At 39.1% G+C, this 14,503-nt stretch overlaps 1 protein-coding gene across 2 annotated transcripts in view; it reads right to left on the bottom strand.

The window, feature by feature from the left end:
* Positions 1-13,870: 13,870 nt before the first annotated feature.
* The window catches only part of LOC147899094 (uncharacterized), a 43,846-nt gene continuing 43,213 nt past the window's right edge, over positions 13,871-14,503 (bottom strand). For both annotated transcript variants that reach the window (XM_087378644.1, XM_087378646.1), the window contains exons 8-9: positions 14,341-14,459; positions 13,871-14,185 (exon numbers count right to left, since the gene is read on the bottom strand). In XM_087378644.1, coding sequence (XP_087234770.1) covers positions 14,423-14,459 — 37 coding nt within the window. In that variant the 3' untranslated portion in view covers positions 13,871-14,185; positions 14,341-14,422. The remainder of the gene's footprint in view (positions 14,186-14,340; positions 14,460-14,503) is intronic.

Raw genomic sequence — 14,503 nt, forward strand, 5'->3', positions numbered from 1 at the left:
CAAGAAGCATCACCTCTCGGTCTAGCTTTTGTTGCCTCTCTGCTTGGGCAAGCTTTGCGCGTCGCAGTGCCTCCTCATTTTTGCATTCCTCTAGCATCAACAAGAGCAAGTTTTAAAAATTTGTGGTTCCTCTTTCTTCCAGTGGCTTTTCTGCTTCTTTTTCCTCCCGATTTTTTGTCTGGTCTAACTGTCTTCTGCTTTCTTCTATCTGGGATGAGTGGTTCTGTTCCAGAAGGTTCACCATCACGTCTTGAGCACTTGGCGAAAGTGGATCTTTTTCATAGTCTTCCTCCTCTTCATAGTCTTCAATGATGACTCCTTTTCTTAACCATTCCATGGCGCTTGATTGTCCTTTTTGGATCTCAACACAACTATATACTCGGGTAGTCAAGCCGGATATAGACCAACGCTTTGATACCAATGTAACATGTAATGGTAATCTAATCATGTAATCACAGCAAGACCTTTAAGCCTTCACTGAGGAATTAGCATTATGCACCATAGAGAGAGAAAGGAGATGAGGGTAGAGAGAGAATGGAGTACTGATTGGGTCCCTGTACCCATTGAGGGCTCCCTTCACCAATCAAGGGAGAATTTGCTTTATACTTGGAGAAGTGAGAAATAAAAATAACATTCTTTGAGAGAGCATGTTAATGCGCTTCTAAAGAGCTCACTATGCGCACATATAGCGAACCCAAAGACCTCAAAGGCAATGCCGACCCATATCGAGACCTTGATGTTGTCCACAGTGTCGATGCACGACACTTCTGCAAGGCAAGGGAGAGGCTTGTGCTATCCACTAGAATGCAGGGTTACTGCGTGAGTGAGATAGTGAAAACTAGGAGTAATAGATCCTAAAAGAGAGCTGAGAGGTGACTGAAATGTAGAGCTAAAATTGAGCTATCCCAATTGTAGAAGATAACTGAAAAGAGTTGCTGAAACAGACCCCAAACCTTACTTGGTTTACTATCCCAACTCCCCGTTTGATGCACTGCGTGAACACCTCCCAAGAGAGCTGAACTGATGCCAAGAGTTGAGGTTGGTTAGATGGCCACTGCTAGAGTGTCAAGCTGTTCATAGGGGGCTGGTGTGGAGTTGTAGGAGGTTGAAGGGAGGGAGGAGGACTGAATGAAAAATGAGGGCAAGGGCCTCCCCCTTAAATAGAAGGCTGGGGGGCTGAGCCAATTAGCCCCAAATTGGCCAACTTTTAGTTGGCTGGTTTGCAAGCCCTTTGCCACATGAAAGCCCACTTAGGGTGTGGTGTAGGGCAGCCTATATAAGTAGCCCCCCAGTCCATTCCCCTTCATATGCTCTAGCCTTGAGAGGGCCCAGAGGGCTCCTATCCTAGGCTAGACCTAGACCTATCACTAATCCCAAGATGGAAACACTAACCTACTGTTCTCCAGTGGGTACCAGTGAATAAGAAATTATCTTCTAACTTGACCTAAGGCTGAGAGACTGACTTAAGTAGCTTGTGCTTGACTATCCCTAGACAAGGGCTCACAAAGGGGTAATAGTATATGACAAAATCTCCTATTAGGGGAGTATTACGCACTTGTTGATGTAGCCAGTGTGTCACATTGCACCAAGTGTAGGGGTGCATGTGACACAATAGGAGCATCTAGAGGGCAAATTGCTATAGTAAATTGTGGATAGAAAACAGACGGAAACAAATCTCAAGGAGGGGAAAAAGAATTCATTGTAGGCAACTAGTAAGTGATACCATAGCTCCACTCCTAGCATGGAACAATACCAAAATAGAGTTGAAGCATCACGAGTTGCTGTAGCAACTTTCATAGAAGCAAATCAACCACAACGTAGTAGCAGATGGAGGTTAAACAATAGCATCAAGGTGAAAGTAAAATGAGCTTGTAGGAGTGCTTTGGGGACAAGATTTAAGCAAACAAGAAGTGTGGGAAACTTGTAGGAACCGTATGGCAATCCATGGTGAGCCTAAGAAGATGCAACAAAGCATAGGAACAACATGGGAGAGTTTTAAAGCCTTCAATGAGGCCATAGAGCTCATGGGAAACCAACCATGGATGAGTAGTAGGATGGGTAGGCCGAATGTGGTATACTTGCCATACTGAGCTTGAAGAAGGTATGCACCTAGGTTTTAAGTATTTAATGCCTCTCTTCATAGGATACTGCCATAGCATTTTGTGGTTGGAAGTTTCCATACTAATTTGTACAAGCTGCAAGTCTGGAAGTGTTGGTTGTAGGAGATAATATTACTTTTATTACATTCAACTTGTTTCATAATGGCTTTCTATTAATGGCTGCATTATGTCTTAAGCTGTCAAGATTTTAGACACAGACATAGATGTTCGAAAGGATGGTTTGTTGAATGATTGTACACAAATCAAAGCATAATGGGGGGTTTTCTTGAAGGTGTAGTGCTAAGGTTCTCTAATCCTTAGAAAGTGAAAGCCATTATTTGCCATTGCATGACGGATGTGACCCTATCAATGGAATGAGGTGCTCACAATAGGTACAATACTTTTAACAAATAGGTGCCCTATAAGCGCATGTTGAACCCAATGTGGGATATTCTAGAGTGCTTAGGTGGTGATAGGTCCAATAAGCATGTTAGGAGCTGAAGAGTAAGCTTATGTTGGAAGTGGGATTAGAAAGTTAGTAAGGTATGTATGTGAGAGACAATTCGAGTGTTTCTTCTTAAAGCATTGGGAAGATAATTAAAGAAGGCCTACAAACATAATATGGACTAGTTTCCCTATTGAAGATGAACCATTGCAGCACGGATCAAGAAAGGCCAATCTATGTGATTATATTGTCTTGGATCAAAATCGCTAGAATATTTGTGACACTCCACATTTTTGTGTGACACTCCATATTTTGTGTATAAATTTTGTTTTAGTTTTATTAGTAGTAGTTATTTGTGAAATTTATTTTCATGTCAATTTTGAGTTTTGAAAATACTAGTAAGTGATTTGAGATTTAACAAATCCAAAAATATATATATATGCATGGGAGTTATATCGAGAGTTTGCAGGTTTAAAGGAGTGTCCAACTTTGCAGATTCTAAAGGAGAACTTGGAACGGAGTGATTAATTTGAAAAGAACTAAAGTTATTGCTAGAATGGTCTAGGAATGGATCAAATTGGTCGTGAAGGGAAAGAAAAGCAAGATAAAGTGGAAAAGCCAACTAAAAGTGGGGAAAAGCAGGTCACACCTTTCTTGGATAAAAACAACAATTACTATTTCAACCATACCTTTCGATTCCGAACTCAAATTGAGGAGCTCCTTTTTTTGTTGCAAAGCTGAGATTTCAATATACAACTTTACAACAGAGGTCAAGATCGAATTTGATGATCTATTAAGTCATAAATGCAAAATACGTTGAGGCAGCAAGGTAGCATATTTCAGAAGCTCCGAGATTGAGAGTGAGTGAGTGAGAGTGAGATTCTTCTTCTATTTATGATTGTATCATTTTGAGTGAGAGTGAGATTCATTGCAACACCTTGGTGTGAGTGAGAGTGAAACCTGATGCGAGTGAGAGTGAGAGTGAGAATAGCTCGGGGGTGGTCAGGCGGTTTGAGCTCCATACATGGAGTATTGTGACTCCAAGATTGATTGTAAACGATTTTGATTCAACAGAAAGTCTCCTCATATTGTATTTTAGTTTTCTTTTCTCTCTAGAATCAATCTTGATTTCAAGGTTCGGAGCGTTTCAAGTGATATCGGAGCAGGTTGACAAGAACCAACTAATTTGCTATTGCTTTCTATCACAAAATCTTCATGCTCACCAAGCTTCACCACCTTCCTCCCTACGACATGTGCATCAAGGATCATTGCAAGATGAATCTTTTGCCATGCTACCTTTGACACTTTTGACCTATAGTATGCACGGGGTGGTGACACACCTAAATCTTCTTGGGTCACGTTTCTGCTTGAACCAGCACATTCACTCCTTTCTTCATTGCCATTACAGCCTACACTCTCCAACTTGCAGCTGTGAGATAGTCAACCTCTTCTTGTGTAAGGGATGTACGAAGCTTCCTACACAGGCCACACATTCGGGATGGTATCTAGTATTGGACTAATGCTGGAGTCAACATTCCATGCATGCGTGCATGTTGTATTGTAGAACCACACCATTTGAGATATTGACCGACCATAAGGATGTTTCCTTGTAGCAAAGAAACATGGTACTAGTACTATCAGGCTATGTTTTGAGATAATCTCATTGCACTTTCTTCTCTCAACTCTCCACCCTAAACACTTTCCCTGACTTTCTACATTGGTCCTTCGAATTGCCCAAAATGTGTCTTCCACCTTTCGCTCCACCACACTTTTCCCATCTTGTTCAGCATGAACTTGTTGACCTTCTGAGTCGGTTTTTGTTCTTTCATGTTCATTGCCTATCAATATCCTTCGAGGCCATCCTCTACTTTGCCTAGGTTGGTTGACATGATCATATTCTAGCCTGTGGCTGATACTCTCATCAAGTCTACTTACCTTTGTTGGTTTTCTTCTCTTTTGGATAGTCTCCCGATCACCTTCAAGGTGTGTTCTCTCATTGTATAGAGGGGATCTAGCTATCTCATCCCTTATGATGTGTACCACCTCTGAAGGCTTGCGTGTCTTGCCCTCTCTCACTCTATTGCAGGGCTACTACGGATGGACCATGTTCTATGTGTCTTCCCTCATCATATGCATTTTGCTTTGCACTTTGGATAATTGCATTGCATAGATCACTAACTGTAGCATCATATAGACATATCTTTGTTTTGAACCCTTCTCCTGCTAGCCAACTGTGGTGTTTTGCTTCTGAGAGATTCACAATCGGTATTGGGGTTGCTCCAAGGCTTTGGATTGTCTACAAATGATATCAATACACAATTATATCTCAAGTGTCACTTTTATTACAAAATTAAACAAAATCCTATTCTACTTGCATCCCTTATCGCTCCTTCAAAATTTCCCCAATGTTGAATTCTTACTCCCCATCAGTTGAGCCAACTCTCCATGTAACGTAGCTCGGCTACTAGAACAGTTCCTCACCTCCAAAGTGCATGTATCTCTTTAAATAGTTGGTCTTCCTCCTCTCTTGTTTGACTCAGACACCATAGCTCACATAACTCCTTGTGCTCCAAAATTAATTTTTTAAAGTATATTCCCTTTAATTCTTTTAAAGAAAGTTTTTATGTATATTAAATTCAATACATTTTAAATTTTCTTCATTATATAATAAATATAATATTTTTAAAAGTAAGTTATTTAAATTTATTATTTATTTTAAATTATTTTTAAAACTATAATTTAAACTATTATTTATAAAGAAATTAAGATAAAGTATTTTTAAAGATATATTTATTATTTAAAAAATAAGTTTTTATGAATTTCTTTTAACTTTAAAAGTTTTATTTTTTATTTTTTAAATTTATTTTTTATTTTGACTGGGTCTCGAGGGAGGGCAAGGAGGGAGATGAGAGGGAGGGTGAGAGGTGGGGAGGAAGCCGAGGGTCAGGAGGGAGGGCAGCAGAGGGCGCAAGCCGGGTCGTGGGCCATGAGGGAGGCAAGATGGAGAGTGAGAGGCCAAGAGGGAGGGAGGGCATGGTAGGTGACTCGGAGGGGGTGCAAGGGGCTAGCCTCCCCACACACACACACACACACACACGCAAAAGCTAGGGGGTGGGGTGGGGGGTTACCCCTCTCCTCCCTTCCTCCTCCTCCTCAGCCTCCTCTCCCTCCCCACCCACCCACTCCCTCTCCCCCCACTTCCATTCGGTGACAAACTCGCCCCTCCTCTCAGTCCCCCCCCCGGGTCAATATGAGAGAGAGAGAGAGAGAGAGAGAGAGAGAGAGAGAGAGAGAGAGAGGGCGGACGGGGGTGGGGGGGGAAGGAGGTGATGGCAGAAGAGCATGGGGCAATAGGAGGGAGAGAGAGAAGTGGGAGAGGGGCATGGAGCAGTGGGAGGGAGGGAGGGGGTGGGATGACAAGAAGAGGGGGGGCACTGGGAGGAGAGAGGGACGAGGGAGGGGGTGGGGCAGCGGGAGGGTGGGAGTGGGGTAGTGGGAGGGCCAGAGGAGAGGGGGGTGGGGCGGCAATGGGAGGGAGGGAGGGAGGGAGGGAGGGAGTGGGGCAGTGGGAGGGCCAGAGGAGAAGGGGGTGGGGTGGCAATGGGAGGGAGGGAGAAGGAAGTGAGGGGGTGGGGCAGTGGGAGGGAGGGAGGGGGTGGGGGAGTGGGTGGGAGAGGGGAGAGGTGAAGAGAGGGGGGAAGGGAGGCCATTGGGAGAGGGGGAGAGGGGGGGAGGAGGTCGCGGGAGAGGAGAGAAGATATGGATGGGGAGAGGAGAGGAGGACGGGACGAGAGGAGAGGAGAGAGGGGAAGGAGAGGGTAGGAGGGAGTACCTAGGAGGAGGAGGAGCAACCCATGAGACAGAATTGATATTTGAGTAGGGATTTTATGAGAGGCAAGGAAATAATTAGATTTAGAGCAGATTTTAAGTATAAGTAGCATTACCTCCACTCCCTCTTTCATTCCACTCTTCATTCTTCAAACACCGTGGTTCTCTCCTCATCTCAACCTGTTGCACGAATTGGCAAAATTTTTTAAAATGTTGCAACAGGTGAATTACTTTCCAATCTATTGCGTATGCAACAACTTCAATTTATAAACCTTTCTAAAATTTCTTTGAATTCTGCCTCCCAACCTATTATGTATATACCAACTTCTAAGTTTTCAAGATTTCTCAAAAAACTCTCATGACCTATCAACCTATTACATATGCAACAACTTCTAAAAACTTGCTTTTCTATGTGCTTCTAAAAATTTTCAATATTTTCCAAACCTGTTACGTAGGTAATGACTTCAAATTGAAAATTTTGAAACTTTTTAATATTTTTCAAACCTATTACTTGGGTAACAACTTCAAATTGAGACTTTTCAAGATTTCTCAAACCTATTGTACATGTGACAAGTTGGTGGGACTCCCCAACTCGTTGTGTATGCAATAGGTTGGGGAGATATTTCTCTCAAACTCAACTCCTCCACAACATTAGCACATTACCTCTTTATTAATATGGAATATATATATATATAATAAATAATATAAAAATATATTAATTAACTATGTATATATATTAATACATTGTGTAACCTATAGATTATTTAAACATGATATATTTGTTTTTTTTTTAATTAAACGTTATTACTCTCATTTATATATTTAAATATATATGTGTATATATATATTCATTAAAAATATATATAGTATAACTTATAAAATTATATAAATAATATATATTAAAAACATCATTTTGAAAATTATAAATACGTATAACTTATAAAATTATATAAATAATATATATTAAAAAAATAATTTGTAAATATATATAACTAAAAATATATAATTATTATATTCATTAAAAGTATGTAAATATAATTACTTTAAAAATATTGATATAAATTTAAAAATATAATTATTCTATTAATTTAAGAATATATAAATGTTATAATTTTATAATTTATTGAATTATTCATATAAAATAAGAACCACAGCCCATGGATCTTTCATATTTGAACAATATGAAGTAAAAAATATGATTAGGAATAAGTAATATAAGTATTTAAGAGAATATAAATATAAGAGAATCATAAACTAAGGAAATTTATGTACAAAATCATAAACTATGGATTTGTAAGCTAGATATTTAAAAACATGCATCAGTGTGCTTTTAGCTTATGTGCCTATTTTCTATGAGTATGATACTTTGCAAAAGCCTTAAACTTTCTTAGTTTAAGACTTGTGAAAAGTATCATATCCATCGAATATCATTTGTGTAGTTTATGATGCATAATTCCTTGTTTCTTATAATGTATCATGCATGAGTGTTGAAAAATATATATGATCAGTGTATTTCTATCCTAGGTGCTTGACTCAAATGGGTATGATACTTTTTTAGGACTTAAACTAGGAAGTTTAAGGCTGCTTCAAAGTATCATACCCATCTGGTATCATTTGAATGGTTTGAAATAAATATGATTGAATCCTTGTATCTTACCATGCATCATCTTTGGGTGTACGCCTCGTTGTGCTTCTAGCATATATGCTTGCCTCCAATGGATATGATACTTTGTACAAAAACACTTTGTTTAAGGCATATGTCAAGTATAATTCCTTTCAGATATCATTTACATGGTTTGAAATGCATATTTCCTTGTTTCTTATCGTGCATCATGCATGAGTGTTCAAAAATATGCATCTACGTGCTTTTGGCCCACGTGCCTATTCGTGACTTTGCACAAGCCATAAACTTACTTAGTTTATAGCGTGTGCAAAGTATTGTACCCATTGGGTATAAATTGCATTGCTTTTAGAATGCATGTTTACGTATTTCTTACTAAACCCTAAACCCTAAGACCTAAATCCTAGACCCTAGACCCTACACTCTAAACTCATAACCTTATACACTAACCTATAAGCCCTACATCCTAAGCCTATAAGCCCAAAATCCTAAACCTTAGACCCTAGGCGCTAAACCCTAAATCCTAGACCTTAGACCCTAAACCATATAACTTAACCCCTAGGTTCTAGACTCTAAACTCTTAACCTTATACACTAACTTGTAAGCCCTAAACTCTAAACCCTAAACCCTAAACCCTAAACTTTAAATTCTAACCCTTGATTCTAGACCCTAAACCATAAATACTAAACCCTAGACCCTAGATTCTAAACTCTAAACTCTTAACCTTATACACTAACCTATAAGCCCTAAAGCCTAAACCCTAAAACCTAAATTCTAATCCCTGAACACTAAACCCTAGATTCTAGACTCTAAACTCACTATAGACTAACCTATAAGCCCTAAACCCTAGATCCTAAACCCTAAACCCTAAATCCTAAACCCTAGACCTTAGACCCTAGATCCTAGATTTTAGACTCTAAACTCTTAACCTTACACACTAACCTATAAACCCTAAACCCTAAATCATAAATCCTAAACCCTAGACTCTTGACCCTAGACCCTTGTCCCTACATCCTAAACCCTAGAACCTAGCTCTTAGACCCTAGAACTTAGATCCTACACCTTAGATACTAAACCTTGAACCCTATACGCTAAACCCTGAACCATATACCGTGGATCCTAAACCCTAGCTAAACTCTAAATTATAATAAAACATATTGATTTGCATAATAGGTTGGGTGTACCCCCAACCTGTTGCACGTGCAATAGGTTGGGGGTGCATAACATGCAACAAGTTGGGGGTGCACCCAATTTATTGCACAAATCAAGAAATTTTCTTCATTTGTGCAATAGTTTGTATGCACCCCCAACCTGTTGCACAAATCAAGATATATTACAAATTACTGATTGTAATTTCAAGTTTAAGATCTATGGGTTTAGGGTTTAGGGTTTAAGCTCTAGGATCTAAGATCTAGGTTTTAGGGTCTAGATGTAGCAGCAAGGGTCTAGGGTCAAGGGTCCGAAGTTTAGGGTCTAGGCTTTAGGGTTTAGACCTAGGATTTGGGTCTAAGGTTTAGGATCCATAGTATAATGTTTTATTTGCTTGATTTGTTATAAAAATGAAGTGTTCTAATGTTAATGATTACAAGTGTGAGATTTTGAGGATCTATAGTATAATGTTTTATTTGCTTGATTTGTTATAAAAATTAAGTGTTCTAATGTTAATGATTACAAGTGTGAGATTTTTGGTATAATGTCCTCTTTATGTATATTTATTCACAATTCCATCTTCATTTTGTAGCACATGAGAATTGTTTTTCCTTTATGTCAATTACTCAATATCCAAATGCCAATAATGCATATGTTGTTATTCATCATGCGATGTTAATCTATTTAGGTGATCCCTCCTTTCCCCAACAAAGTTACACAATAGATGTGTGGCTCATTTGTTTTTGAATTTGATGTTAGGCTTCTTTCAATTCCAAGCAAATCATCAATGGCGACCTCCTCACAACCACCATCTACACAAGTTGCATATTAGGCCCAAGACCAAGAATCTCGTGCCAAAGGGGCAATGAAGTTCTTGATGGAGGTGGCTGATGCTACCTTGACGGAGGATAGGAAGGTTGAGGCAACCACAAATGTACAAGCAAGCCGATCCTCAAGGGTGGAAGTGGGATTGGATTAGGTCCATTGTCATCGACTAGCGGGTAGCATCAGTGTGGGGCAATTATGTGGCAAACCACGGACGATGTCCCATAAAAGGTTGCACACAACATGCCATGCATGAGAATGCAAACTTTCTTTACAAGAGTGTGATCGCAAAAGCATTGCACAATGTACTTTGCATTCTTTTGCAAAGACATTGTATACAAGAGTCATGTTGGGCCACTCCATGGACTTTGCCAATTCACCTCAAACACATCAGTCTAGACCGGCAGTAGCTCCAGATATACTGGTAATTGCATTACCACCATTAGACCTTGGGAGTCCTTGTTCACGTGAAAAGAACTACTCGCGTCCATAATTTCATTTATCAAATTGTTTTTGTTTGCCATTCGAGTTTTGTAAGTATATAGAGCCATTGCTCATGCTTTTTTATGATTTGTATATTAGTCACTTATTAAGACATCTTCATGAACATGGGAGCATGACGAGCACAAGCACAACCTTCTCCTGGACCTCTTAAGGAAGACTTTAGGTTCCAAGAAGCGATGTATGAGCACCGACTTGTGGAGTTTCCAACAAGAGGTTGATAGCTTGAGACAAGGGGTATGCAAGATGTGAAGAACGTGCTCCAAGAACAGACATGTTTCACCACCGCCTACCACCAACAAGCCTTGGATGGGCAACAAGCTCTCTAGCATATCAACGTGGGTAGAGAAAACTAAGATATGGATCCAAATTTCTAATGGTCTTGCAGTGCCCAAGCCATCTACACTACCTATGTCCACCATTACATATGTGCACAATGGACCATTGTACCATGTATGCTAGGAACACTTTGATATATCCATTGGATATTATGCTTTGCCATGCCATCATCAATATCAATTAGTTTGCCTTGTAAACACCCTGAAGGTTAGAAGTGCATGTGCATCTTATAACACACCGGTGGCACGTGATATGACACCCTTGGCATAGGCGCAGCTTACTTTGCATAGCAAGGGTTGCAAAGAGCTAGATAGACATGTACTCAGGCAATCCACATTTTTTGGATATGTACTGAAGACTTGTGAGAGAATATTTTTTTGGAAATGTATAAAAGACTTGAAGTCTCTGAGCATCTAGTCCCTTAGAGGGTTTTTTCTCATTGCCCAATAAATATTTTGTCATACTTATGGCAAATCTCGTGAACACTTTATTACAAATGTTGCATCCCTGTTTAACACATTAACAAAATCCCGCGGCTTCGCAAGATTTTGCTAGCGTCCACAAATTGCAACTTAGGATTGCTGACAACCCACCCTATTCTTCATAAGGGCAGGAGATTCTTCACATGAGGTATGTTCTTCCAATCTATCTGCCATGATTGGTGTCCATGTAAGAGAAACAATTTGATGTCATTAATATTTGTTAGCATTTTCAAGGAGCTTTGCTTTCCTTATTAGTATCTATATCTAGCATGTGACATTTGGTGTTAAGCCAATTATATCTTTAGAGAGAGAAACCATCCGATTGTTTTGCCCCCTTTCGACATAAGTAGATGCCTTTTCTCATGTCCTACTCTTTCTCAAGTAAGCATCTATCTGCACTTTCATCATTTGTAACATCAAGCTTTGTTAACTAATGTCGATATTTCACGCATTATGAAGGTATATAGGTATACATACTATTTCTACATCTTTTTATAACAATCACATGTCAACTAGATTGGGCATTAATCTATACTCTTTTGAGTCTTTGACAACAATTATTTTCCCATCTTCATTGTGTTATGTTTTAATATCCACTTCTAAACTCCTAGCTAATTGTATTATGTTTTAATATCCAATTCTAAACTCTTAGGTAATCGAGATTCATGGCATGTATAATTTGCAAGTTGATTAAGGCTAGCATGAGTAAGCCACACAAACAGCTAGACTATAAACAAGCTTATCAAGGCCAGCATAGCAAGCGTCACAACCAATTCAAGTCATATATCATACAATATCATCTACATTACAAATATATTTATGTTTCAAGATTCTTATCTTCAGATATTAAAAAAGTAGATATTTTGTAGAGTGCAAACCAACTTATCAAAGCCAACATAGCGAGCCTCGTAATCAGTTCGCATCGAATATAATACAATATCTTTTCCATTAAAAATATATGTATATTATATTCATTGAATTATCTTCTTGCATATACTGGATTGATATAGTTTGTAATAAACATTAAAATATTTTTAAAATGGTACTATAGTAATGTATTAACATATAGTTTGTTAATTATCAAAAGATATAATCTTTCAAAATAACAACAATTTCCTTCTATCAAGCATCCACTCTCTAATCTACTAACCAAAATGAAGACCTTATACATCTACCAATTACTAAGAAAAGATGAAACACTATTTGCCTTCGTAATTACTACTATAAACTTATACAACATTTTCCATCTTAAAAGTTAATACAAACTTATTTTTTTCCTAACTAGAAACTTAAAACATTATGATAACATAATAAAAATCACTTGTATCCAGGCAAAAACGAGCTGCACATCCAACACAAAATACTTTTCACAAGGATACATTAGAACTCACATTTTTTTGTAAAGCCTCATTCAATCCTCTTGCCTTGGAGATCCTTGTTCTTTTGTCCTTTGTGTTTATGAGAATCAAGCAACCTCAACAGTCGCACAAGATTCTCAAAAATAATAAATAATAGTATGGTGGCAAAAGACATCTAAATATTTACCGCACAATAAAATAACAATACCAGATGGTGTTTAAATTACCATGCAGTATGTTTGGTACTAATACCGCATGGTTTGTTTCAACCGCACGATAACCGATCTTAGTTGGCTGGCGAGAAAAATATGCTACGTGGATGATTTAAAATGCCAAATTTTTTCTAAGAAAACGTTCAAAACGTTTTAAATCGCCGATCGAACGATTTAAAACAACCGCAAATCTTTGACTAGCTAGGTTAGAGTTACTATTCTGAATCCCACTTCAACAAGCCCATATCAAAACGCTCCCCTAAAGATATGATACTCATACGATTCAAAGCACAATCCCTACACACAGATATTTCATTTTAGATTGTCACCTATGTAGAGATGGTCAAAGAGACATACTATCATGATGGGACTCTCTCATAACTTCCAATGGATGGAAACCAGTATTCACAGGCTACTAGACGCTTCCATCCTCAAGGCATGTCCCTTCGCCATCTTCCCCCATACCATCACTCTCTTGATGTGCTGATCATACATTTGAAGCGAAGGGATGCCCATCGAGTAATTTTAAGATGGACATTCAACAAATTCCAATATCCCCGATGCAACCACATGCCACCAAGACAATATTGTATAGAGCATGTTTGACTCGTGCGGGCCTGCGTGTGTCTTTTTTTTTGGGGGGGGGGGGGGGGGGGGGGGGGGCTTAGGATGGAATATTCTTAGGAATTTTAGCTAAGATTCCTACCCCTTGGGACATACAGTGGTTGCCTAAAAAGCGATCAATATAGGGGTTTGGGAACTAGGTCATTCCCAGGGGACCTAGTTCCCAAACCACTACAATATATGTATTCTCTTTATAGAAATGGGGAAACATCCGTCGAAAAGGCCAATATTTGGCTGAAGATCTTGCTTGAAAGGGTGGACAGATATAAATTCCAAGAGGGGTCCCCCCAAAAAAAAACTGCTTTTCACAATTGATCGAGGGCAGTTTCATTACATGTGTCCATCCGAGCTGTGTGAGTTGAGGATTTGCACTTTTATGAGCGTCCACTCACTAGAAGCCCTTAATACTACGAGACACCTGGAAGATATCACTCCCTTTGAGCAGCGGCCACATTGAGCAGCAATGTCTCCCAATTTTTTTTCAGAGGTCAACGGCTCTCATGCATCATCACCTGACCAGCAGCAGACAATGGCAGCTCCTAGATTTCTTCTAGAGAGAAGACTGCTTCTCGAATGCCGTCGGACACCAGCCTAGTGCACCAGAGACCAAACTAGCACGAGGATCAAAACAAGACCATCGAGTGCCCTCCCATCTGCGGTACCCTCATTGCAAAATCATAACACTAAGCTGCCTCATGATCCCTACAACCATTAGCCCCTGGATTAGGACCCATGTGCCTTTAGCATTGACCTCTGAGTGATAGAACTTTGAATGGCGAGTAACACTCCCCTTCAGACTAGAGTAAAACCCAAACCATAGATCCTGAAAGGATTGACATATCAAGATAAGCACATACCTGGAATGTTGGATTACGACACTCTAAACAAAAACATCCTTGACGACCAGTATGTGGAACTTTACTATGTCCTTTTTCTTCTTCAAACTGTTGAAGTAATACTCGAGACTCCCAAAACCCTATGGCAACGAAAACAAGAAACAATAACAAAAACTCAAATTAA

The sequence above is a fragment of the Dipteris shenzhenensis genome, chromosome 8, assembly GCF_047967505.1.
Source record: "Dipteris shenzhenensis isolate YYH24624 ecotype China chromosome 8, Dip_SZ_1.0, whole genome shotgun sequence".
In the NCBI taxonomy this organism is placed as follows: Eukaryota; Viridiplantae; Streptophyta; class Polypodiopsida; order Gleicheniales; family Dipteridaceae; genus Dipteris; species Dipteris shenzhenensis.